The 27,276-nt window shown below is 46.9% G+C and overlaps 2 protein-coding genes across 2 annotated transcripts; one reads left to right on the plus strand and one right to left on the minus strand.

The window, feature by feature from the left end:
- Positions 1-1,507: 1,507 nt before the first annotated feature.
- On the plus strand, positions 1,508-21,130 carry EPOR (erythropoietin receptor). Its single transcript, XM_082204968.1, has 8 exons — positions 1,508-1,752; positions 5,890-6,031; positions 8,120-8,304; positions 11,125-11,273; positions 12,423-12,573; positions 17,422-17,509; positions 18,226-18,313; positions 18,959-21,130. The coding sequence occupies exons 1-8, from the start codon at positions 1,578-1,580 to the stop codon at positions 19,520-19,522; spliced, it is 1,542 nt and encodes a 513-aa protein (XP_082061094.1). The 5' UTR covers positions 1,508-1,577; the 3' UTR covers positions 19,523-21,130.
- Positions 21,131-24,579: 3,449 nt separating this feature from the next.
- SWSAP1 (SWIM-type zinc finger 7 associated protein 1) lies at positions 24,580-27,023 on the minus strand. The gene is made up of 2 exons (XM_082205209.1): positions 26,754-27,023; positions 24,580-25,676 (listed from the first exon to the last, which is right to left on the minus strand). Exons 1-2 carry the CDS (start codon positions 26,997-26,999, stop codon positions 25,149-25,151), a joined length of 774 nt encoding a protein of 257 aa, XP_082061335.1. The 5' UTR covers positions 27,000-27,023; the 3' UTR covers positions 24,580-25,148.
- Between the last annotated feature and the right edge of the window lie 253 nt (positions 27,024-27,276).

Consider the following 27,276-nt stretch of genomic DNA (forward strand, 5'->3'; position numbering starts at 1 on the left):
CTCTTCCAGGGCCGGCCCTACCCTTAGACAGGGCAAGGCAGGGGTCTCAGTTGGCAGATGCTGGGGGACTGGCACAGTGTGTTGGAAGAGATGGGTGCACTTTCCTGCTGCCCTCAGGGGCAGTGGAGGGCACTGAAGGATTCAGCTGCCCTATACATAGACCGAAGGGGCCATCTTGCCCTCCACCGCAGGCAACAAAATGTCTTCAGCTGGCCCTGACTTCTTCTTTTCATCCAATTCTCTTACAATTAATGTCCCAGAGGGGCTGCCTACCTGGAAGTCACCCTTCTGATCCGGCAGGCCTGCAATGTACACTTAATAATAATAAAATTAAAATTTTATTTATATCCCGTCCTCTCCAGCCGAAGCCGGGCTCAGAGCGGCTAACAACAATAAAAGTAACACAGCGTTCTAAAATCAATTCATTCTAAAATCAATTCAGAATCGAATTAATGGCAACCATTGGGCTAGAGTTCTATGAGGATTACCAAAGGAGGGGGTCAGACTGTGCCTTGGCCAAGGGTGCCCTTTGCACATGATCAGAGGCACTGATGCATGTTACCACCACGTCAAATATTCCAGGGCTTAGCCTGAGCACTGAGGACAGGCAAAATGCCAGAAGGAGCATAGAACGCATGGTCCTTGAATTTCAGTTCCCCTCGTATAAAGTTAGCAATTAATCTTGGAAATGCAAAGAAAAAGAGGGAACATTTTATCATATGTGGTGGGAATGTAAAAAGGTGAAAAACTTCTGGGAGATGGTATATAATGAGATGAAAAAAATGTTGAAATATACATTTATTAAGAAACCAGAAGCATTTTTACTTGGCATTGTAGGAGATGATATAAACAGAAAGGATTGTAAGCTGTTTTTATATGCAATGACGGCAGCAAGAATATTATTGGTACAAAAATGGAAGCAAGAAGAATTACGGTAGCAACAAAAGAAGAATGGAGGATGAAATTGATGGACTATGCAGAATTGGATAAACTAACTGGAAGAATTTGAAACCTGCGGGACCAGAGATTCACAGAAGACTGGTGTAAATTTACGGACTATTTGAAAAGTAATTGTGATGACCAGATTACGTTTGTAGGTTTGCAAGAAGTTTTGTGAGGTAAATTATTTGAATTATTGCAAAAATGGTTAAAGAGGTGGATTGTGAGTTAAGATAATTAAAGGCAATAGGAATTTAAGAAATGCAGAAGAAATGATAAAAATGGTGGATCATCAGAGGTGCTGATGGAAGTCCAAAAAGACTGTATAAGATGTGAAGTTCTGCGGAATGTATAATAATTGGTATGTTAAATTAATAAAAATTATATATGTAAAAAGAATTTCAGTTCCCCTCTGTGCAATGACGGTAGAAATACACCCTTATTCTGGCAGTCTATCCTCAGAGAAGGAGGATTTCAGGAGAAACATCCAGGGAGGCTGATCCCTGACTTCTCAGCCTCTGCTCAGAGTTGCTGCTTTTGCTGCTGCTGCTGCTGCCGCTGCCACACAGCAGAGCCCACCCTTTATCTGCAGCCTCCAGCCGGGAGCAAGGCAAGGGGTAAGCAGCTCTGACAACCAGATGCAGATTCGCAGAGCAGGTGGAAGGACACTTTTGGCGGGGAGACTCTCCTTCAGCCGTGCAAGCATGGAGCGAGGCTGGAGACACGCCGCTGCCCTCTGGGTCCTCGTTCTCTGGGCCTCCGGCTCGTCTCACAAGGGGCTTAGAAACCTGGGCGCCAGCTTCGACAGCAAAGGTACCATGCTTGAAGATAGGGCTGGCCACCTGGGCCCTGTCAAAGTGGGGGTGGGGTGGTCGAAGGGGATAAGAGAGCAATTGCCAAGGTGGGGAACTGGGGGTCAAGGAGTGAAGAGAGCTCAAAGAGAAGCTAAGAAATTGCCTGTTAATGTACTGTGTATGCCCAACATGCAACTGGTCAGACAGAGTCTCTTTTCCAGTACAGTGGTACCCAGTGGCGTAGCGTGGGTTGTCAGTACCCGGGGCAAGGCAAGTAATTTGCGCCCCCTAACCCGTGGATTTGCGCCCCCTAACCCTACCCCCAGATGTTGCGCCCGGTGCGGCCGACCCCCCCTGCACCCCCACGCTACGCCACTGGTGGTACCTTGGGTTACAGACGCTTCAGGTTACATACGCTTCAGGTTACACACTCCGCTAACCCAGAAATAATGCTTCAGGCTAAGAACTTTGCTTCAGGATGAGAACAGAAATCGTGTGGTGGCAGCGGGAGGCCCCATTAGCTAAAGTGATGCTTCAGGTTAAGAATGGACCTCCGGAACGAATTAAGTACTTAACCTGAGGTACCACTGTACTCTGGATTGCACCATATGGCGGTGGCACGATAATAATAAAATATGAGGCAACCTCCGCAAGTTTGATCTGATCTGATCTTGCCTAGTTTGTGTACTTCATCGGCTCCTCGTGGTTCTCGTGTAAACTTTCGCTCTCTCCCCCTGGGCTTTATGTACGATGAAACACTGTTCTCAGCCGCGTTGAAAGCAGAAATTTTGCAGCTTGGGAAACATTGCTCCTTTAAAGAAAAAAGGAGATCTGAGGGGTTTAACTCGTGGAGCAGGTTCTTGTAAGGCCGGGTGGATTCTTCTTGTAAATTTGAAGTCTCTCAGCTTAAAAAGAAAGAAAGAAAAAGGATCCGTCCTTTAACTGTGGACACCACTGTTGGGGTAACCTGGAAGGGGAACAGGTTGAGGCAAAGCGACGGGTGAGAATTATTGGGTCTATTTCTGTTGAAGGTAGGAGGTGGCCGATTCAGAGGTCAATGAAATAAGGCACCAATAAGACATCCCCAAAGTTTGAGGTTCTAAAGCTGCAGTATGTTTGTTTTCCTGTGGGAAAAAATATGTTTGTGGACAACCCTTTGTGCAGTCCTGGCCACACATCCCTCGCAAGTAGACCTGAGGGTGTATTAACAAAGCAGATGCAAAATTTCAGAGTGCACAATTTCCATTGTGGCAGTTTTGACATCCCTGTTCCCCTCAGACAGCTGAAGTTCAGTAGTTAAAGCTCACAGGGTGAGGAAATACATTGTTGTTTCCTGACTTCACCCATTAGATTTGTTAAGCCCAGTAGTTTGATGTGTGGGATTTACGATGGCGGCAGATGCTCTCTTGGAAAGTTGCAGACCCACCCACCCAAATGGGAAACGTAGAAAAATAAAATGTGAAATGCAGATTTGCTTCCATTGGGAAGATTGTAATATGTGAGCAAGAAACTACTTTGACCCTGTTATTGTTATTATTATTATTTTCTGGTGGGATTCCACATCCATAATGTGTGTGTTCCTACTTAGTTTAAATATTACTTGCCTAAATATCAAGAAACTTGGTAATGAATGGCTGCTCTGTAGACTATAAAACACATGTGATTTAACAAGTCTGCCTGTGCGTGGCTTGTTTGCCTAGGGGAGTCCGATATAGTTCGTTCAGTTTACTTAAGGTCAAATTAACGCTTGCTCATTATTTTATGGCTGCAGCATCTAGTGAGAACTCGCCATATAAAAATGAGTTTTTTTGTATGGTTCCTATTTGACGTGTCAAATTAAGGAAGCTTTGATTCTACCCTAGACCCCTGTTCAGTTTTGAGCTGCAAATTGTCAAGTGCAGAAGAATCAAGTCATGTACCATTGGGCGGGGGGGGGGGGCAGTCCTTCCGCTTAAGACAGTTTCCAATCATATGCCCAAACCCCCCAAGGGTTCTAGACTCTACTGGTTTTGGAAGTTCTTCCCAATGTCTAAAATCTAAAACCTCCCAGCCAGCTACAGCTTGTCCTCTCCTTGTCTTCAGCTAATACAGTTTCTTTTTATCTGGGCTAAACCTATTCTGTTTTTGCAGCTTTGTGCATTTTCCACATTCAGGGACACACCAATCTCTACATGCTTGGGATAAGCAAGCAGCCATCCCACGTCTTGTAGTTTCGGCAGAAGCAGATTTCATTTGCTTTTGTCCTCCCATTTCTGCAGCCTCCATTTCGATAACAAAAGAAGTGCAAACCTAGCCAACAACTTAACAACTGCTGTTCTCTGTTGTTGACAGTTTCCCAAGGGATGCTGTTTCTGTAGTGCGGAAAACTGGGGATGGAGGAATAGGAGAAATAAGGAATTGTATTAACTCTGCTTCTGTTGCTCATCTTGAATCACCCCCCCCCCATTTTGCCCAGCCCATCCCTTGTCTCCACGTGGCTAACTAAAAACCATTGGTCTGACCCCAATGGGTGAGGCTAAGGACCCATATAAAGGGTCCTTAGGGTGAGGCAGACCCATATAAAAAGTGGGTGGGTGGGAGAAACAAATGGCTGCCCCCTCCTCTTTCCTGTAGTTTCTCCCGCGGCCTAGACTCTACTGGGACTGAGGGTGTGCAGCCAGCTCTTATCTCGGGGAAACAGATGCCAGAAGGAGGTGGCTGCAAGACTTCTGTGTTTGTGTGCGTAACGTAAGGAAGAGAGCTGGGTCATAAAATACATAGCTGCCGATCATGTGACTTTGCATATGACAGTTTGTACTGTTTCCCTTAAAACAACAACAACAACAATCCAACAAAATCTGGATTCTATGGCGGTAATGAAGTTGCTTTCATTACCAGAAGCCTATCTGAAGGCATTTAAAGTAAGAAGAGTAAAGACAAGAATATCTTTGAGAGTACACAGAGTGCTGTTCCTTTGCTGCTGCTGCTGCTAATTTATTCATTTATTACTGTATTTCATGCATTTGTAAGCCCCTTTCTCTGCAAAAAGGGCACCGAATGTGGCATGCAATAAAGACAGCATGAAACGGCTGGGCAAGATTAAGAAAGGAATTAAAAACGGGATTTCTGTGCAGAAAATGCAGAAGGTTGCTGGGACCAGAATTCAGCTTCCTAAAGTTCAAATGTTCCATTATGAACAGCATGTGGCTGTCACTAAACGGAACCTCATTTCTGTGAGCCCCAGGTAATGCTTAGCTAAAGATGGTAGGATAATATTGTACGAGAAAGTTCCCCTGCCCCTCCTACCCTTTCTTGGCTGCAACTTTTGAGGGGTGGAAGAACTTGGAGCAGAACAGTAACTCGTCATTCATCTCCTTGAACAAAAATTTTGTAGAATCACAGGAAGGAGACAGAGGAAGGTGGCAGACCAACTTGTTCTTCATCCCTCATTTGGGTCTGAGAACCTCCTCAGATTTCAATTTTTTCATTATTTTTTTTTTAATAGCCTACATCTATTTTTCATATATAAAATTTAAAAACAGTATGACAACTTGTAGTAAACCCCCCCCCCACAAAACTCCACACTGATAAAGGAACTGTACACCCAGGAATATTGCTTAGAAACCTCCCCCCCCCCAAGTAGTTGGACATCAGATATGGATTAAATTCCACTCTCACAAAATGTATTAAGTTGCTTTTGCATTTTAAAGCTGTTTTAAGAAGCTTTATGGGGAGGTGACCCACAAAATGGAAGAAACAAACAAAACGAAATCAATGGCCACAAGGGATCCTACAGAATTTCAATTTTAAAAGCAAACAAGGTTCTACTCCTTTAGGTCAGGGATGGGCGCCCCCTCTGCACTTCGGAGGATTCGCGTTGCTATCGCTGAAGCCAAGGAGCCTGCATTCGCCCCATAGGATGCACACACATTTCCCCTTAATTTTTGGAGGGAAAAAAGCGCGTTCTATAGAGCAAAAAATACGGTATGTTTTTATATATGTTGGAAGACGCCCAGAGTAGCTGGGGCAACCCAGTCAGAAGGATGGGACGTTGTTGTTGTTGTTGTTGTTGTTGTTGTTGTTGTTGTTGTTGTTGAATAGGACGTCCCTATTTTCTTTGGAGAAATGTTGGAGGGTATTTGGTAATGTTATGCCTGTCTGTCTGCTTTGCACCTAGCTGCGTATCTGTTGACGGAGGACCGTTCGGACCTCAAGTGTTTCACCCAGCAGCTGGAAGACCTGGCCTGCTTCTGGGAGACATTTGTACCCCCGAAGGAGCAAAACAACCAGAGCGTGTACAGCTTTGGATACAAATATGAGTAAGTGTGTGTATAAGCCGCACCAGAGCCAGCCAGTCTCAGAGGCTCAGCCTGATCTAGTCTACAGATCCTCTAAGAGCCTGTTATGGGGGTTTCACCTAAGACTTTCTGCATTGTTTTCATTTTATGTGTTATATTTATATAGTGCCTTAGCTCTTAGGCACTCAAAGCAGCAGCGTATATAGAATCATAGAGAGTTGGAAGGGACCCCAGGGTCATCTAGTCCAACCCCCTGCAATGCAGGGATCTCAGCTAAAGCATCCGTGACAGACAGCCGTCCAACTAACCTCTGCTTAAAACCTCCAAGGAAGGAGAGTTCACCACCTTCCATTATATTCCCTCCATGAGGGCTACCATTCCAGTCCGACATAATCATTAGTAACAAATAGTTCCAACATATGAGAATATGCAGAATTAACTACACAATATATTTCAGGGACATTCAGGCTTAACATATTTTATCTTATTAAAATTTATCCTTATTAATTATTATGAAAAATATATAAAAAAGGAGAAGCTAGTATTAGAGTTTTGGTGCTAACAAGATGCCAAGGGAAGCTATACTTATCTGAAAACCTGGTCTTGTTTTTCATTATTGTTACTGTACTATTGCAAAACCTAATACAGTGGTGCCCCACAAGACGAATGCCTCGCAAGACGAAAAACTCGCTAGACGAAAGAGTTTTCCGTTTTTTGAGTCGTTCCGCAAGATGAATTTCCCTATGGGCTTGCTTTGCAAGACGAAACGTCTTGCGAGTTCTTGCGAGTTTGTTTCCTTTTTCTTAAAGCCGCTAAGCCGTTAATAGCCGCTAAGCCGCTAATAGCTGTGCTTCGCAAGACGAAAAAACCGCAAGACGAAGAGACTCGCGGAACGGATTAATTTCGTCTTGCGAGGCACCACTGTACATAGCTTCCGTTTATTTTCAAAGGCTTCTTTGTATTTTGATGCATCTGTACACAATACAGGTTTCCTTTTTGCAATATCTCTGACCTTTCCTAAATCTAGGATGCGTTACTCCCAAATTCTTCCCTCCCATATCTCTCTTATGTTTTGAAGGACTCCTGGGAGATGCATCAAAGTGGTGTTAGCGGATCGTGCCTGTGTAAAATATATACAGAAGTGCCAAAATAGGAAAGAGTCGGGTCAGAATGAGGGTCGTACCTGTAGTTTTAGTCAAATAGGTTTCTGTGTCCCAAAAGCCCCAGGAGCTTGTATTTTACCCTCACATTCCCCAGGTGTTAGAAAACTGATTTTTATGTTGCATAAAACAATAGATCTTGAAATGTACTAAAGGTTTCTGACGGTAAGTGCTGTTTAACAGTGGAATGGACTCTCTTGGAAGCTGGTGGACTTGATCCTTGGAGGTTTTTAAGCACAGGTTGGATGCTTCAGTTGAGATTCCTGCATTTCAGGGGGTTGGACTAGAAAACCCTTGAGGTCCCTTCCAGCCTTTCAGTTCTACGATTCTATGATAAACATGCCTAAGATTGCTCTGTGAGTGTAGCTATCCTCGGTGAAATTATATTGAGAGGGTTCTTTTGGAAACATGGGAAGTAGAAAGAGGAGGCTGAGGTGGTGGAGGAGAGAGAATGGGCAGAGAAGACAGGGCACAGAAATAGGAGCTGCTGAAACGAGGAAGGTTGACGTTCACATATTGATTTGTGAGAGCCACATCGTCTCTGCTTCACGAAGAAATTGTATGCCTCAAAGGTAACGTGATGAGGAGGCCATTCAAAGGAGGGATGAACCAAAACAACTTTAATGCAAGTGCTTTATGGAGAAGAAAGCCAGTTCCACAGCAGGCTGCTTCTTCAAATGTGGAACAGGAACTCGCGTGCCTGAGAGCTGACTTGCATGGCAGGCCAGAAGGGCCAACACACTACAGTTCAGTATGTCAAATTTAGTCCTATGCTGACTAGTGTTAACAATGAGCTTTACTGGTCAAAAGAGCCCTAAGGGGTGTTGGCCTTGACCTCAAGAGCCCCCCTAAATTCCCATCTTCTTCCTACTAGGCACAATGCTTGCAACAGAAGCTCCTTCTCAAACTTTAAATAATAATACAGCATTTCCCTCCTGCTTTCATTCAGGGACGACGACTCTTTGAAATTGTGTAACTTGACTGTGGAGTACACACCCCGGAATACAACGCGATACACTTGCTTCTTTCCGAGGCAAGATGTTTCAGCCTTTTCCCCTCTTGAGATCAAGGTCTTTGATGAGCGCTCCCCCAAGAGCACTCTGTACAACAGAACGATCTTTGTGGAAAAACTACGTAAGTTCCCAATACGAGGGGGGTGGGCCTTGCAAGAAATGACCTGCATCTGCCTGCAAGTCTTCCTAGAGTGGATGGGTGGGTAGGAATCTGGGAGCAAGAAGAATGTAGATCAGGATCATAGAATCATAGACCCTGAGGATCGTCTAGTAGTTAAACCCCTTGCAATGTAGAAATATGCAGCGGTCCCTTACGGGGATCAAATCTGCGTCCATGGCATTATCTGCAAAACGGTAGAACTCTGGGTTATTTGAACTCTGGGTCAGCAAAGGTTTCTGGCTCCCAGTGGATTAACGATCGCAACAGCAAAACGACCCCTTTTCACCTGAATTAGGCTATCAAAATGAAGAAAGCGCAAGAGGAATAGACTTTTGTGCAAAAGAGGGGTGAGCTCAGTTCTGGTACGGAAAAGAAAACAAGTTCAGAATGTGCTCAGAGACACCCTAACCCACACCACACTTCCCTCAAAGAATCCTGGGAACTATAGTATGCTAAGGGTGCTTAGAGTGGCACGGAGATGTCCCACAGAGCTTCATTTCTCAAAATGCTCAACAAACCGCAGCACTTCCACCCCACTAGTATAATCCAGGTTCCAGACTACCTGAGTCTAAGGAAGACTTGTGTTTGTGTGGGGAGGACTAGTAATGTTTTGGACTACAAGCCCCATCAGCCCTAGCCTGCTTGGCCAAAGGTCAAGGGTGATGAGAGTTGTATTATAACGTCTGCTGGGTACCAAGTTGGTGAAGGCTACCTTATCTATACCTTTACAGTGGTACCTCAGGTTATAGACGCTCCTGGTTACAGACTCCGCTAACCCAGAAATAGTACCTCAGGTTAAGAACTTTGCTTCAGGATGAGAACGGAAATCGTGTGGCAGCAGCAGGAGGCCCCATTAGCTAAAGTGGTACCTCAGGTTAAGAACAGTTTCAGGTTAAGAACGAACCTCCAGAACGAATTAAGTTCTTAACCTGAGGTACCACTGTACTACAATAGAGGCAGAAACTGGAGAGGTGAAGCTTTCTGATCTCCATTCTAAAACCTGTTCAATTCCTATACTGTATGTTTTACAACTGTTAAAGTCACAGAAACATTGCTTAGAGTGAGTGGTAGTGGTCAGTGCTTTTTTCTCGGGCTTAAGGGCGCTTAGAGTGCTTTTCTTTTAAATGGGCTTGTGCACATTTGCTCACAAGATCACACTGAGTTCAGTAGAGCTTACTTAGGGTTGCCATGTGTCCTCTTTTTCCAGGACACATCCTCTTTTTCAGGGGTAAAATTTCTGCCCAGGTGGATTTTTTAAAAATTGTCCAAAATGTCTCTGGCTATACTTTCTGGATGAGACAGAGACATAACTGGTGGTTGAAGACTTGCTTCTCTTCTCCTGCCCACCCCACCCCCACCCCCCATAGAGATAGATCACAGCTTCTACAGCCTACATACAGTAAAAGGTAAAGGTAAAGGTACCCCTGCCCGAACGGGCCAGTCTTGACAGACTCTGGGGTTTGTGCGCCCATCTCACATCTATTGGCCGGGGGCCAGCGCTGTCCGGGGACACTTCCGGGTCACGTGGCCAGCGTGACATCGCTGCTCTGGCGAGCCAGAGCCACACACGGAACGCCGTTTACCTTCCCGCTGGTAAGCGGTACCTATTTATCTACTTGCCCCCGGGGGTGCTTTCGAACTGCTAGGTGGGCAGGCGCTGGGACCGAGCAACGGGAGCGCACCCCGCCGCGGGGATTCGAACCGCCGACCTTTCGATCGGCAAGCCCTAGGCGCTGAGGCTTTAGCCCACAGCGCCACCCGCGTCGGGGTATTTAAAATGAGAGTTGCCATAGTGTGCTCTTTTTTGCTATTCAAAATATGGCATCCCTAAGCTCACTCCCAAATAAACGTAGCCTGTAGTGCCCAGCCAGTAGATCAGCTGCACTCTTTGTGACCATAAACTACTTAGGGTATTTTTTTGGGGGGGGGAGGAACAGAGGCTAGCAGTGCAGTCAACTGGAGGAGGCAAGATAACGTGAGTTTGCACTAGATAGGAAAGAGGGAGCAGTTGATGTAGGCTTGGCCAAGCCAGTAGGCTTGGTCTTTATTGAAGACTGTCGCGACAGGACTCCCACCTGCCACCAGGTGAAACGAGATGGAAGCCCCAAACAAAAGAGAACCCAAACTTTTATTAGCTGCTAATCCCCATGTTACACCCCCCCCCAAACTACATCACTAATACATCATGATAACATCATGAAAGGGGAGGTCTGGTGGCAGTAATCTGAGCATCCTGGACCCTGCCCCATGGTTCTCCTTGCCCTCCACCAAACACCCATCAAGTGTAACAAAAGAGATATTTACATTTCCCTGTTTCCCAGCCAAGTTAATCACACCCTTTTGTCTTCATCTGGGTTTGGTATTTCTGGAATGGCTACCTGCTTGGGACTCAGGTATCAGGATGCCAGGGATTATCACTCAGGCAGAGGGGCTGCTGAGTAGCTGAGCTCACACATCTATATGAATTTCTGAAGTTTTCCTAGTGAGGCAGTACATAGGTACATTTATCAGTGGATTGTTACATTTGGTATTGTGCAGCAGAGGCCCTTTGAGTAGATAGGAAGAAACTGTGATGAAATGTTTTGTGGGGACAAATCACAAAAGTCACAAAAGTGATTATGCTGATTTTCGTAGTGGGCTGCATGTGCATGATATCTGCTGGAGGGGCAACCCCTCCCAACCTATACATAAATTCCTGCAACAGTGTAAAAAGAAAGAAAGAAAGACCTCTGTTCTGTCGCCACTGGGCTGTTCTCACATCCTGCTCCTTTCCTCTTCCAGTTTTCCTGGACCCCCCCTCTAACCTGGCAGTGCAGCTGCTGGGGCCTCCGGGACAGCTGAATGTGAGCTGGCAGCCCCCCATTCAATACATGGACAATAGCATCCGCTATGAGATGGCCATCTTCCATAAGGGTAGCATAGTCCAGCGGGTAAGTCGCTTTCGTCCTTTGTTATGTTGTAAACAAAAATCTGCCTTTCCCCCCCTTATGGGGTATCCAAGAGCCGATATAGAGTCCTTACATACGTTCCCTATTGGTAGGAGAAAATAACAGGGGCCAACTAGAGAATATTGAGAAGCAAAGCTGCTAGTAAGCCTGATCTTTATTGATCTTTTGCAGAGGAGGAGGAACCCAGAACAAAAGTGTGCCTGCCCTTATATAGACATTTTAAATTCCCTCCCTGGAGTCCAAGATCTCCCCCAGAAACATCATACATACATCACAAAAGGGGTGTAGCTCAAGACCACCACCCCAGATACGTCCTACCTACATCACAGAAATCTGAGTGCTTTGTTTACCTCCTGTCTGCCAGGTTATCTGTTAATGCTTACTTGATTGGATACCCTGAGGAACCTGCCAGTCTTTTGTAATGATAAATACTTAGTTCCTGAGCCAGGTCACAGGCTCACACCCTATTCATATCTTAAATGTGCCCTTAAGACAGGATTTATGAAGGAAAAGACAATGGGGAGGCTTTTCCATTTTCCTTTGACCTTGCAGAGAAAACATTTGGTCAGTTTGGGAATCAAAAACGGCTTCAGGTCGGTCTTCCTGTGCTGATCTATGTACGTGCTTGGTTGGTACACTTATGAACATCTAACATACCGTATTTCTCGCTCTATAGGACGCACCGGACCATAGGAGGGGGAGAACAGGGGGGATTTTTTTTTTCTTGTTCTCCCCCTCTAAAACAAGGTGCGTTCTGTGCGTTCAAGGTGCGTTCACCCGAAGCCTCCGGAGCCCAGCGGGAGTTCCCGCTGGGCTCCGGTGGCTTTGGGTTCATTTTGACCTGCTCTTTGGGGCTGGTGGGGGGAAGCGCTGCTTTCCCCCACCGCCAGCCCCAAAGACCAAGTCGAGGAGCAGCGCAGAGGTGGCGTGCCGCCTTCCTGCTGCCCCCCAAGCTTGTGGGGCTGGCAGTGGGGGGAAGCACTGCTTTCCCCCACTGCCAGTCTCAAAACCAGGTCGGGCATCAGCGCGAAGGTATATCTAAGACCTCAAAATTCCTATCACAGTTACCTGGCTTTCGAAACTCCCTCCTTCCCTCCCTCTGACCTCTGCTTTCCCCCCTTCTGCCTCCAGGTGGAGATTTCCAATGGGCAGACATATTACCTCCGGAATCTCAAAGGAGGAACCCTCTACACGTTGGCTGTGCGGGCCAAGCCAAACGGAGTCAGCTTTGATGGCTTCTGGAGTGGATGGTCGCAGACGGCGTCGGCGATGATACCCAGCGGTAAGTGGTCTTCAGGCAATTTTGGCCGCAGCCATGGTGCAGAGCCGGTTGAAAATAGTCACTTAATTAGCATGGAGCGATGCTCATAAAACCACGAGAAGCTGAGAACCCCGAATCAGGGAGAAATTTAGACCACTTTGGAAACTGGTCTAAATCTCTCCCGGAAATTTATATTATAACAGTTAAAATTGTAAAAAATGAAACAGATGTAGGGTTGCCGTATTTTGAAGCGCAAAAAAGAGGATGCTATGACAACTCATTTTAAATACCCTGACTATATGTAGGCTACAGAACAGGCATCCCCAAGCTTTGGCCCTCCAGATGTTTTGGACTACAATTCCCATCATCCCTGACCACTGGTCCTGTTCGCTAGGGATCATGGAAGTTGTAGGCCAAAACATCTGGAGGGCCGCAGGTTGGGGATGCCTGCTATAGAAGCTGTGATATATCGCTGAGGGGGGCAGGAGAAGAGAAGAGGAAAGCAAGTCTTCAACCACCGGTTATGTCTATGTCTCATCCAGAAAGGATAGCCAGAAACATTTTGGCAAATATAAAAAATCCACCCAGACAGAAATTTTACCCCTGAAGAAGAGGACGTGTCCTGGAAAAAGAAGACACATGGCAACCCTATCAAGAGTGCCCCTCCAGTCTCACTTCCACCCTGCTTGTGAGAGCCTTGCAGGGCTTTGAATGGGCAATGATGTGCACGCATGCACACATACACACTCCACCAACTCGCCATAGTATTTCATAAGGTAAAGGTAAAGGGACCCCTGACCATTAAGTCCAGTTGTGACCGACTCTGGGGTTGCGGTGCTCATCTTGCTTTATTGGCCAAGGGAGCCGGTGTACAGCTTCCGGGTCATGTGGCCAGCATGACGAAGCCGCTTCTGGCCAACCAGAGCAGCGCACAGAAATGCTGTTTACCTTCCCACTGGAGCAGTACCTATTTATCTACTTGAACTTGGATGTGCTTTCAAACTGCTAGGTTGGCAGGAGCAGGGACCGAGTAACGGGAGCTCATCCCGTCGCGGGGATTTGAACCGCCGACCTTCCGATCGGCAAGTCCTAGGCTCTGTGGTTTAACCCACAGTGCAACCCGCGTCCCAGTATTTCAGTTAGGGTTAAATTGAAGATCATTTACTATTGGTCTGCTTGTCATTTTGCTAGTCTGCTTGTACTTATATTTACCCCATATTCTTAGTAAATTTGCTATGACCGTTATCCTTGTTTAAACTGGTTTCCAATATTTCATTAATAAAACTTGTAGATTAAATTGTCTTCAGAATGGTTCAGTTTTAACCCCAGTCATCTCTAGATTGTGTATCCATTCTGTTAGCCATTTAAAGGCATTGGCAATACAGTGGTACCTCGGGTTAAGTACTTAATTCGTTCTGGAGGTCCGTACTTAACCTGAAACTGTTCTAGACCTGAAGCACCACTTTAGCTAATGGGGCCTCCCGCTGCTGCTGCGCCGCCGGAGCATGATTTCTGTTCTCATCCTGAAACAAAGTTCTTAACCCGAGGTACTATTTCTGGGTTAGCGGAATCTGTAACCTGAAGCATATGTAACCTGAAGCGTATGTAACCCGAGGTACCACTGTATAAATATAAATGGAAATGATATGCCACCCTTTTCTCTTGTCCAGCAAAACAACCTATTTAATTACTGTACTTTTTGCTCTATAAGACTCACTTTTTCCCTTCTAAAAAGTAAGGGAAAATGTGTGTGCGTCTGATGGAGCGAATGCAGGCTGCACAGCTATCCCAGAAGCCAGAACAGCAAGAGGGATTGCTGCTTTCACTGCGCAGCGATCCCTCTTGCTGTTCTGGCTTCTGAGATTCAGAATATTTTTTTTCTTGTTTTCCTCCTCCAAAAACTAGGTGGGTCTTGTGGTCTGGTGCGTCTTATAGAGCGAAAAATACGGTAATTATTGGCTGCTTCCTGTTCCATATAAATTGCACAACTAGGCTTTGCCACATTTTAAATTAAGATTCATTTACACATCTTGCCAAAGCCTGAAAAATGACATTTAATTGGGGCAAGATTATAATTTTAGCCATGTGGTCAAATAAATATGTTTAAGCTATTCCATTGTTCTGCTTTGGAACTTCTTATATAATCTTCCCAAAATTATCTGCATAGAAATGCTTTCATTTTTTCTTAATATTATACAAATATCACACAGATCTCTTACTTACTCATTGGTGAGCTAACTTTGCTCTTTTTTAAAACATCACTTTGTATATGTCAATATATATTGATTATTTCTGTTTTGTCCTTGTTAATTTTAAGGCAAACAAGAAGACCAATATTGAAAAAAGAATCTTCTCCAGCTACAGATAGAATTTACAATCTCTATTATTGTTTAGGCATTGCTGTGAAGACAGTTACATACCAGCTATTTTTCTGTGTGCAGTTCCTTTGTTTTCTGCATCTATTACTGCACCAATGTTTCTTATGCTTCTTAAAGGTTCCAAACGGAGAACAAATAATGAAAATGACAGGACCTCTGTGTCTTTTTCCAGTACTCAGAATGAATTTGATATTTGGTCATCAACCCCAATCCTTGCAGTTGGGCTGTTATTAATAATGTTAATCAAAGTAAAGATTTTTTCTCTCTAAAGTAAGCTTTTAATGTTTTAAAAAAGAAAATACCGTTATGTTATCGAAAGCTTTTTCTGCATCAAAACCATTAATAAAGGCTGTGATTTTACTTTCTTTACATGAATAATTGTGTTTATATTTTTCCATACATTATCCTTCAAATATCAGTTTGATATAGACCCTGTTAATCTCCTATTTCAATTCTCATCTGTTATTTGTTCTCATTTTTGCAATCTTTCATAGTTCCCATTCTTCCATCAAAATAGATTTTACTTCCAGTCTATTGCCATTTATTTCTGCATTTCTTCCTGTTTGCCTTTCAGAGTCTCTGTTTCTCACTTTTGATATCCAAAATGCTTTATCTTTTTAATATCATCCATTCTCAAAACTCGTTTTTCATGCTTAACAACAAAAAACATCCAAAAGTATGGCCCTTTAATCCAGATGCTAATATTTCACTTTCTGCTTCACAATCAATATTGCATTTTACTTTGGGCACCAAACATTGCACCTTAAACAAGAATAATTTACCCACCACCAGTTATTACATTCAGCAGGATAGCAGCTATGAGAGTTTTACCTAATAGCTGCTTTTGTACAATACTCCAGTGAAAAATAATTCAGTTATACATACAACAGCAGATACTACCCAGAAAGTGCAGCACTATTTCACTATAAGCTCAGCCACAGATATTGCAGTATGTAGTTTAGCAATTTAGTACTTGCCAGTGAGAGAAATATAACTACTAAACATACCTGGGATAGCTCAGTAGAGCATAAGACTCGAAAGATAATGGGCTTTACAGTGGTACCTCAGGTTACATACGCTTCAGGTTACATACGCTTCAGGTTACATACTCTGCTAACCCAGAAATAGTGCTTCAGGTTAAGAACTTTGCTTCAGGATGAGAACAGAAATCGTGTTCCGGTGGCGCGGCGGCAGCAGGAGGCCCTATTAGCTAAAGTGGTGCTTCAGGTTAAGAACAGTTTCAGGTTAAGAACGGACCTCCGGAACGAATTAAGTACTTAACCCGAGGTACCACTGTATTAGTTAACAGCTCCACAGGATTTAGTTCATTAAAAAGTCCAGAATTATTTTATTGGAAAAGTAGAACTTCAGCAATTTGACAATACTAAGTTCAATAGTTGTTAATGCTCCTGTTTCTAGTCCAGGACTAGGTAATCTTTGACCCTCCAGTTGGTCATCTCTGTTCATTGACCATGCTGGCCAAGACTGATGAAGCTGGAATCTACCTACATCTGGAGGGCCACAGCTTCCCCACTTCCATCCACCTTTTTCTATTTTCTTTGAGCAGTCTATTTACTTTTTCAGTTATTTGGTTTAATCAGTAGCAACCCTATATGGTGGGGGTGGATTCACCCTCCCCAAACCAGTGCCAGTGCAACTTACCTGGACATGGTTGTGATGAGGTCAGGGCTGCATGGTTTGGTGGTGTGCCCATGCAAACTCTATTGTCACCCTGCCATGCCCCAGCTCATTCAGCTACAGTGACCCTGACATCAGGAGGGTGGCTGAGTGGGCCCACCATAGCACAGGGACCTAATGTTGAAAGAGCTCATTTTTCTCCATCTTCAGTCCCCAATGTCTTCCACAAACTACATCTGCAGCTTCTCCTTTGCTGTCTTCAAATGCCATCACCAAGCACAAACTTGACACCATTGCCACATTGTTATGGGGGGTGGGGTGGAAGCCTCCCTCAATTGCTGTGGTTTCTGCCCTTCCAACTCCCAGTTGGAGCAATACTTTACCTTGCTCACAGGTGGTTGCTGAAGGCAGGTGCAGCTCATAGTGCTTTGACAATTCTCCAGATAATATTTTCTAATCTTCATTATCTGGGCCAGGAATGGAGGGGTGGCCATAGAACGGTGGGAGACTTAGTGGTCAAGAAGAATACATGTTAGAGCGCTCAGTTGACTAGATGATGTGATGTAATGACCACAGCTGGCCTACTCAGGAGATTTCAGCATGGTGTTCTGGCCTTGTAAGTCCTCTGAAGTATTTAACAGTCATGATTCACTATCTACCAGGACATCTGAAAAGAACCAGGTAGTAAGCTGAAAGCCAGGCAAGGGCATACCACTGGTTCATCCTACCATGTCCACTGCCAGAAGTATGTGCTTCTATGTAACAGAAGGTTGTGCGAAGGAGACTTGGGTACCAACCACAGGGTTTTTAGGAAGTGCCTCTCGCTAGGCTAACCTGTTCTTCTGACTTGCAGAACTGGATCCCCTCATCCTGACGCTGTCTGTCGTTCTGGCGCTGATCGTTCTGCTGTTGGCTTTCCTCACCCTGATGTTTAACCGAAGGTAATGCCCAGTTTGTTTATCTTCCAAAGGGTGGGTGGCCTTCTTGAGTACCTGGACCTTGGCCACCAGGTCTGGAGGGATTGTAAGAGCATTTTCAATCGCAGCAATTAGAGCCATCAGGAAATCCCCTAAATTGAGGAGTGGGACACCTGTGGCCCTCTCAGGGTTGCCAAACCACAATCAACACCACCACTGACCATTGGCCAAAGTAACTGGGGCTGAAGGGAGTTGAAACAACTGGAAGGCTACAGGTGCCCCATCCCTGCCCTAGTTAGTTTTCACCACTAAGGTCAGTGCTTTTTTTTCTTTAAAAATGTTTAGGGGTATTCTCATTTCCCTACTCATATTGAAATACTGCCCCTCAATGAGGCCAAACTCAGATTCACAAAATGTTTAGGGGTATGCATACCTCAGAAAAAAAGCACTGACTAAGACAGGGGTTGTCAACCTGGTCCCTACCACCTACTAGTGGGCGTTTCAGGATTCTATGCGGGCGGTAGGGGGTTCTACAGCACAAGCTGAATCCTCCTTCCATCGAGCTCTGGTGGTCGGTAAGGAAACTTTACCATCAAGAAAGATGCATTAGTGAGCGGTAGGTGTAAAAAGGTTGACTACCGCTGGACTAAGGTGATGCTGGAGTAGGAATGACTTTTAACACTTGTGATTGTTATGTACATTCTTACTAAAGTCTGTTCTCTTCTATTATCTTCCACCAGATTTTTGAAGAAGAAGATCTGGCCTGCAATCCCCACCCCAGAGCGTGAATTTAAGGACCTTTTCACTATCTACAAGGGGAACTTCCAGGTATTACACTGGCTGTAGTTCCTTGTCTTCATATGACTTCTCCCTAAGCTTCCTGTATTATGCTGTTGCAAAGCCTGGGGTGCTGAGGGTCCTATGTTTCGCCAACTGTTTTGCAGTTGTTGTTTTTGCAATCGATTTGCGTATACCGTATTTTTTGCTCTATAAGACACACTTTTTCCCTCCTAAAAAGTAAGGGGAAATGTGTGTGCATCTTATGGAGCGAATGCAGGCTGCGCAGCTATCCCAGAAGCCAGAACAGCAAGAGGGATTGCTGCACGGCGATCCCTCTTGCTGTCCTGGCTTCTGGGATAGCTGCACGAAGCCTCTTCAGGGCAGGGGGAGCCTTCCTCTCGTTGCTCTGAAGAGGCTTTGCGTTGCATTCGCTGAAGCCAGAACAGCAAGAGGGATCGCTGAGCAGCGATCCCTCTTGCTGTTCTGGCTTCTGGGATTATTGTTTTCCTCCTAGGTGCGTCTTATGGTCTGGGTGCATCTTATATTATGAAAAATACGGTGAATTTTATGAAATTAGTAAATAAAAGAAGTGTAAAGAAGAGAGAAATATATAGTGTCTGAAAACAAAGGGAGCCAGGTGTGGCCTTCCCCGCCTCCCACCCCTTGATGCTGATATTCCCCCTTTCTTTGCAGCTATGGCTGGGGCATCAGAGCACCTATCTCTGGTGGAGCCAGAACTCTCCTTACCTAGAGGAGCAGCCGTTTTTGGTGGAAATCCTGTCTGAATGTGATGTCCGCAAGGTGGATGGCCCTCCCATTCCTCCGCTCCTTCCCCCTAAGGCACGTGGCGTGGGGGAACCCCCTCGCAACCCTGAAGTCTCCCAAGATGATTACCTGATACTGGATGAAGACTTGGTGCCCTGCTGCTTAGGAGGGGATGCTTCCCTGCTCTTGCTGGCCAGCAACAGCAGCGAGGGCACGGATCCGGCCCTCGACGCAGGAGTAGGGACGCCAGACAACAGCCAGGCCTCTTCTAGCTTTGAGTACACTGTGTTTGACCCCAGCTCAGAGAGTCTGTCCCCGCAACATTGCCACATTGAGCCTCAGCTCAAGAGCAGTTACCAGATGGTGTCTGACTCTGGGATCTCTGCTGACTATAGCCTTGTGGAGTCCAACGCTGGCCAGATGAGCTTATACACCAACCTCTGTGATGGAGGGCCGCAGCCGTTCCTGCCCACCTACATTGTGTGCTCGTAGCAGCAGTGATCAGCAGGAGAACTGAGGCAGCGAGACGCTATCCCAGGAGCCTGGCACCTCCCACTTCCTTCCTGGTTCTAGCAAAATGCCAGGGGAAGCCAGTGGAAACAGCTGTGGGGCCTCCAAAGCTCCGGCCGGGCCCAAGTCGCTCTTGGAGGAGGAAAAGAGGTTTGCAAAATGCACGGAAAGGCGATGAAGGACGTAAGAAGAACTCTGCTGGATCAGGCCCATCTAGTAGGGGATCCTGTTCTCACAGTGGCCAACTGGATGCCTCAACGGGAAACCATTGAGCAGAACATGAAGCAGAACATGAGCACCACAGCACTCTCCCATCGCCTGGTTTCCAGCAACTGGTGTTCAGCAGCATTTCTCCCAACTGTGGAGGTAGCGCATAGCCATCCTGGCTAATAGCCCTTGATAGCCATGAATTCACCGGATCCCCTTTTTTTAAAAGCCATCCTATTTTGAATGGGGAAGGGGCAGGAGGCCCACGGAAGAGACTTGTTGCTCTACAACAACCCTTTGAAGCAGTCCTTTCTAACATTAAATGTGCTGTGGCTTCTTTCTTTCGTTTGTACTCAACCCCAGGCAAGTGCGTTCTACAAGGCTGCGGATCGGGGACTTGGCCAAAAGCACACCTAAAGTTCTGGGGTGGCACAGCAGGTTTGCAAGTAGCAGCGCAGGCTTAAGGCTTGAGGTATTTGTAGACTGAGGTGTGGACTATTGTGGGCACTCGCTTGCTAGCCAGGTAGCTAACTTTCTCCCACTCCACACTCTTCTGATGAAACTCCTTCCCCTCTGGCCCTGCTCTGTCCTTTTAACTACCAAGCTTTTCGGCCAGACATATTTGCCCATTATACTATGTGCCCAATTATTGCAAAAATATTTATGTCCAAATGTCAGCGTTGGGACTGATGTCTTTTGGGAGTTGAGGGGGTATGACATGGAAGAGTGTGTGGAATGAAGGAGTCTCATTTCTGCTACAATGCACTGTGTGGTCTTTGCTTACCTTCCTGTAAAATGGGCAGGGCAGGGCTCCCCCCCCCCAGCTGGAGCTCAGTTCTGGCACCTCTCAGGTGGGCGCCATTGCCATTATAAGAGAACGAGGGAGGTGTTCCCAGTGAGTCCCTGCACCTCTTTTTCTAGAAAAAGAAAATGGGGATTGACAAAACTAGGCAAACAAAATACCAATTGAAATGTTAAAAGGGGCTGTCTTTCCATTTTGGCTTGAATAAGCACAATAACCCAAAAACTCAAAGAGAATTGCATGGCTATTCTGCCAGCTGTTTACTGCCATAGGGTTTGCATGTGGGGCACAAAAAGTTGCGCGGGATGTACATGCCCTGTTTAGACTATTACTGTTATTTTCCCACTCAAGAGACATATTGTGGTGTTTATGTACTCTGGTAACGGGTTTCCTTGTGTCTGAACTATCCTTCGAAGGCACAGATCAGCATCTGGTGCTGGGAGGACTGTATAATATCTGAACTCTCACAGGTCTGGCCACAAAGATTTTGTAATTATCCTCTTGAATTTGTGTATCAAAACAGAAACTGGATATATTTTTATATACTTTATATACTCCAAAGTGTTTTTTTTAATTAAAAATATATATAAAAACATTGTTTTTGCTCATTCTGACTCCCTTGTGGGAAAGATGATCTCTTAATGTTCACCCAGATGCTTTTCACATTTCCTTCTCTTCTTCCCTTTGTTGCCCAGAACTACTGAGCACCGAATCAGACCTCCGAGTTAGGAGGACACAGGTGTGGGGGTGTGGAGTCTCACAGCAACTGGGGTGCTCCTGAAAAAGACTCCAGCTTAACAGGGTAGGGCAGGAGAAGGGAAAGGCCATTCTCCATCCCCTCTGAAAACATCCCGTTGTCCTACAGGTCACTGACAGTTCCACTGATGTTAGTCATACTCAGAATAGACTCAAGTTTCCGCAGCTCATTGATTTCAATGGGTCTACCTCAGCACATGCCCATGTTGGATATCACCCACTGGGTTCAATAGGATTTGCTCCTGTGTGTGTATAGGATTGCAACAACAACAAAATCCTGGGTTTGGGGGCTAACTACAAGCCCTGAAGCTAAATAAAGAATTTGCCAAATAACAGGAAGTTTTTGAAGAAGGTGGAGCTTCGGATTTTCCCCATTCTCCCTCTTCCGAAACCTCCCTGTACACCGTAGGTATGATTTTTAACCTTGTGGTAAACTGTTGGGAGATGAGAGAGAGCAATCAGGGGTTTAGACGAGGCAGGCAGGAAGGCAGCTGCTTGTCAACACTCAAAAAAACGTTATGCCCAACCCTTACGCCCTCTGAAAAGAGCCCACCAGCACAGCAGGCCCAGCCCTGGCCTTGCTGCTGTGATAGGGCTTATCAGTGTGGCAGCAAGCACCTCTGTAACCGTTATCAGGGATGCAGCTTGCAAAAAGTGGCAGGAGACCAACCCACCGCTTGCTGATGTTGGGCAAGCTGCAGAACAGAACCAGCATAGGCCCTTGTTTCTGGGAGAGGGGAGGCCCTTTTCCCTGTTCCGTAAGATGCTTTTGGGGCGTGCATTGCAATGGTCCCCTGTGGCTCTGCTTTGGGCTGGTTCATGAGTCACGTCCAAACAGGCAGCTTAAACCCAGCTGTGGTCTGTTGAAGCTCAGGCCTCACCTTCCAATAAAGTTTCCCTGGCTGCTCCAGTATTTCACCAGAACTGCCTTTAGAACTGCAGGCCCTTTGAGAAAAGAAAATGGCTTGAATCCAATGGTCTGTTGAGGAAGTGGAACACACCGCAGGCTGCATGTTGTTTCTGGGAAAGCTATGGGGCTGCATCTGGTGAAGAGGGGTGTGAAACCTACAACAGTCCCCCTTCCTGTGTCTGTGGCTCCAGTACAATGGGACACAGGTGGCACTGCGGTCTAAACCACTGAGCCTCTTGGGCTTGCTGATCAGAAGGTCGGCGGTTTGAATCCCCATGATGGGGTGAGCTCCCATTGCTCTGTCCCAGCTCCTGCCAACCTAGCAGTTTGAAAGCACGCCAGTGCAAGTAGATAAATAGGAACCACTGCGGCAGGAAGGTAAACGGCGTTTCCCTGCGCTCTGGTTTCCGTCACAGTGTCCCGTTGCACCAGAAGCGGTTTAGTCATGCTGGCCACATGACCCAGAAAGCTGTCTGTGGACAAACACTGGCTCCCTCGGCCTGAAAGCGAGATGAGCGCCACAACCCCATTGTCCCCTTTGTCTGGACATAACTGTCCAGCGGTCCTTTACCTTTTTACCTTTACAATGTGATGCACATGGTGGGATGCAAAATGGCTCGAGCCACCAGAGGAAACACAGCAGAAGTTACAGGGTATAGAATGTCCTTTCAGTTCATCATGCGCCCATTACAGAACAGGCGATCGGGACATGATGCTACATATTGCTGAGACTGTTTTCAGACTAAGTGGATATAAGGGGCAGAGAGGGGAACATGGCGACTTCCTGGTGTTGGAAGTCCAAATTCTTGCAGTGCTCAAGTGCACTGCAAGTGCTCACGTTTTGCTCCAAAGCCAACCAAGCTCTGGTTAGTGCACCCAACCGTGCCTGCCATGTGCAAACATGGCTTCTTTTGCAGCTTGCATTGCATCGTGCTACCTTTGAAGGTGACCCAGAAACTACAACTAATCCAGAATGTGGCACCTAGACTGGTTACTGGGAGTGGCTGCCGAAACCATATAACACTGATCCTGAAAGGGCTCCCAATATGTTTCCAAGCACAATTCAAAGTGTTTGTGCTGACCTTTAAAGCCCAAAACAGCCTTGTCCCAGGATACCTGAAGAAACATCTCCACCCCCATCATTCAGCCCGGACACTGAGGTCCAGCTCCGAGGGCCTTCTGGCGGTTCCCTCACTGCGAGAGGCAAAGTTACAGGGAACCAGGCAGAGGGCCTTCTTGGTAGTGGCAGCTGCCCTGTGGAACACCTTTCCAACAGATGTCAAGGAAATAAACAACTATCTGACTTTTAGAAGACATCTGAAGGCAACGCTGTTTAGGAAAGTTTTTTAATGTTTGATGTTTTATTGTGTTTTAATATGCTGTTGAGAGCTGCCCAGAGTGGCTGGGGAAACGAAGCCAGATGGGTGGGGTACAAATAATGAATTATTATTATTGTAGCTAGGCAGTTATTTTGGGTGGTGTGGCTTACTGATTCATGGTGAGTGCCGTCCTGGAGCTGTTCCCTGCTGCCTTGAAAGAGGTGATGGAGTTGCCACTCCTAAAGGAACTGGTCCTGGACATCTTAGACCGGGATAACTACTGACCAGTCACAAATACCCTTGGTTGAGAGAAGGTGGTGGGGAGACTAGTGGCTGGGCAGCTGCAAGCATGTGGCAAATTGATCCTGCAGATGGTGCTGCTCTACCCTAAAACACAGTGGCACTGAAACCATGAAGACAGGCACCAGGACCAGTGCAGGGCAGCAATATGAGCGGTGTACCCAAATCAAGCCCCATGTGTTATATTTCACCCCAGGGGAGCACATTTACAAGAGCGAACAAACCCAGAGGGAACACAAGGGATTTCTCACATCGTGGTGCACTGAATGCGTGCCAAGCACTAGGTCACAACTCCCTAGGAAGAGCATGTGCTTTGTGTATGCTTTTGACTATTCTGGGAAGCAAACATGAGACATGACAAACATACAGAAAACACCCCACACTTGTGTGCAATTGACTTGCACGCAACTGCACATATGTGCCTTGCCGGGAAATAACTAAATAATTCAATACTAACCTGGAATGGTGGGAGAGTCCTAGTGACTCACAAGGAGACCCTCCCCAGAGTCCAAAGTCCAGGGGGGAAAATGCTCCAAGGGCTCCAAAAAGGTGTGCAGGAGCTATCACTGCAACAGCTGTTGGGCAGGAAACTGTACTCACCCTGCTTATGTGCATTTCGCTTATGAGCACTGATGCTCAGAATTTAAGCCCCACATTAGTGGGGAATCACCTGTATGTGAAAGACCCAACACCACTTTCCCTATCTGCTGTAGTGTAACCAACATAAAATAGGTCAACGGAGGGCTAGAGATCTCTCTCTCTTTATTTGCTCAAGGTAACATAGGGAAGAATCCAAGAGGCACTTTTGCTCACCCACTCACAGGTAACTGTACACATCTTTCCCCCAGGTCACGCTCTGAAAACCATTTGCCTCACACCATACAACTGGGTTTTCAAAAGATGAAAAAAACAAACCCACCCAGAAGTGTGAGATTTAATCTCTTGGTGTTCTGTTTGCCGAGTCTTAGGGCCCTGCTTCCTTCCAGGGCTTTTTTCTGCAACTGGCAAAGCAAAAAAGGTACATTCACATTTGCGATTGGAGGTGCAGCCAGTCTCCGGTGTAAGCAGAGAAGATGGGAAGCTGAAATGACTCTATAGTACAGCATTGGAACTTGCTGCTCGTCAAAAAAAACCAACCACCTCTCAGCCCAAAGCTGGGAAGAAACAAACAACAAACTGGAGTAAGAAAGATGTTATCACCTGGGATGTGAATGTATGCGTTTGGGTCAGAGGTAGTTGATTACCTGAACACAAAAATGACTCAACTAAGGACCACCAGAGGCCTAAAGATTGGGAGCCGAGAAAAGAATGGGCTTAAGTCTCAGGGGGTCGATTGCTCCTCGAAGCTGTGCAGCCATCAACTTCCCCTTCGCACGGAAACAGAGAAATCCTCATGTCCCCTTGTGGATCGAATCTCACCAGCCATTCTTGGTCCTTAGTGCCCGGCTGGGAGAGACGTGCTCTAATCAGCTTGGTGATGCCCTGGCTACCTGAATCAGCAATCTCCTCTGTGCTCGGATGCAGCCAGCACTGGGCTGGGAAGTAGCGCTCAATTGCTGAGAAATACTCCGCTTGTTCCCCAGCTTCTCCAGAAAGCTTCATGGAAACAACAAGCTTGCAGCCGGCAGCAGACTCCACGGGGAGCTTCTGGCTGAAATGGTTCGCCGTGTCCAGCAGCAAGGCCACAAGCTGAGCTGCCATCGCTGGGCTGGAGCAGCTGCCCAAGTATTCCTCCAAGCCATCCAGAACGACTAGGGAGAGGGAGCAGGAAAAGGTTTCATGTAGGGAGGCCACCAGCTGAAGCAGCTCCCGGAACGATGGCGGGTACAGGAAGTGGATTCTCTAGGGAGGGAAAGGGAAGAGGGTTAATGGCCAATTTGTAGGAATGAATAAGCCACACTACAGGCCAGGGCAGTGGTCGCCTCACTTGCATATTACTTTGGTAATATGGCCATAAAAAGGTAAAGGGGCCCCTGACCATTAGGTCCAGTCGTAACCGACTCTGGGGTTGCGGCGCTCATCTCGCTTTATTGGCCGAGGGAGCCGGCGTACAGCTTCCGGGTCATGTGGCCAGCATGACTAAGCCACTTCTGGCGAACCAGAGCAGTGCACGGAAACGCTGTTTACCTTCCCACCAAAGCGGTACCTATTTATCTACTTGCACTGTGATGTGCTTTCGAACTGCTAGGTTGGCAGGAGCAGGGACCCAGCAACGGGAGCTCACCCCATCACTGACCTTCTGATCAGCAAGTCCTAGGCTCTGTGGTTTAACCCACAGCGCCACCCGCATCCCTAATATGGCCATAGCTGTCAACTTTTCTCTTTTTTAAAGGGCAATTCCCTTATTTCAAATAGGATTCTTTGCAAGAAAAGGGAAACGTTGACAGCTATGAAAATGGCGCCCTGAGAAAGGACAAAATTTGGTGCTCCCCCCCCCATATTATTATTTTGCATTCCTTCGACTCCGTGCCCTGGGGGGAGGGGAACCACCTACGCCACCCTAAAACCCCATAGCACAGAGTCGAGGGAATGCAAAATAATATTTGGGGAGGGGTGCCAATTTTTGTCCTTTCTTAGGGCGCCATATTCATAGCTGTCAACATTTGTCCCCTGGTGCAGCAGTGGACTTCAGCCTTTCAAATTTCAATGGCACCTTCAATGAGGACAAAATGTGACACCCACCCCCAAAAATATTTCTTATTTTCACAATAATTCATTTTGGTACAGCTGCTTTTCTTTTTTATTAGTTTCAGTAGGGACCCACATAAATACTGTATAGGTATTTTTGTTGTTGTTATTCACTCCCTCAGCTGAGCGCCCTTTGCGGGGGAGTCGCCCGCCCACCGCGCCCGCCCCGCCCTAAATCCGGTGCCGCAATCTGGCCTCATGGGTGGGCTGCTGTCCCGCCCACCTACCCACCTGGATGGCTCCGGCTCTGGCTGCATCTGCGCCCCCGGCCGGCAGGCGCTCCAGAGGCCGCGGCGCCAAGAAGAGCGCGCGAGCCGGCGAGGAAGAAGCGCCCAGCAGCGCCGCGCGGAACGAGAGCGCCGAGCGCCCCGAGCCAGCGGGACCCAGCAGCAGCAGCGCCGGCCGCGGCAGGAGGAGGAGGAGGCCAGCCGGGTCGGCGCCCGGAACCGGCTGCTGCTGCTGCTGCAGCTCCGACATGGCCGGAACCGGCGACCGGGTGGCGCGCGCGCGCCTTTGCCGAGGGGAAGCTGCAGAGAGTGGGCGCGGCGGCGGCGACAGCCAATCGGCGGCGCAGCGGCTGTGGATCGCTCCGCTTTGGTGGCTGGGCTGGCTTCGCAGCCGCGTGGGAACGTCCCCTAGATGCGAGAGGCAGCTGGATTCGGGGGATCGGGGGTGGGTTTTTTGTTTGTCTCGTGCAACTGATCCTTTCTGAACGGGGTGGTGGGAGAGACACCGCGCTCCTTTTACGCACGAG

This window comes from Podarcis vaucheri (assembly GCF_965113315.1).
Source record: "Podarcis vaucheri genome assembly, chromosome: 17".
NCBI classification, from domain to species: Eukaryota; Metazoa; Chordata; class Lepidosauria; order Squamata; family Lacertidae; genus Podarcis; species Podarcis vaucheri.

Bases quoted from the DNA above. Each gene is read 5' to 3' on its own strand.
- EPOR (XM_082204968.1), top strand. From the start codon at position 1,578: ATGCAGATTCGCAGAGCAGGTGGAAGGACACTTTTGGCGGGGAGACTC. The intron at 6,032-8,119 runs GTAAGTGTGTGT...GCTTTCATTCAG, and splicing joins AGCTTTGGATACAAATATGA to GGACGACGACTCTTTGAAAT. The intron at 12,574-17,421 runs GTAAGTGGTCTT...TCTGACTTGCAG, and splicing joins GTCGGCGATGATACCCAGCG to AACTGGATCCCCTCATCCTG.
- SWSAP1 (XM_082205209.1), bottom strand. From the start codon at position 26,999: ATGTCGGAGCTGCAGCAGCAGCAGCAGCCGGTTCCGGGCGCCGACCCG. The intron at 25,677-26,753 runs GTGGGTAGGTGG...TTCCCTCCCTAG, and splicing joins CCAGAGCCGGAGCCATCCAG to AGAATCCACTTCCTGTACCC.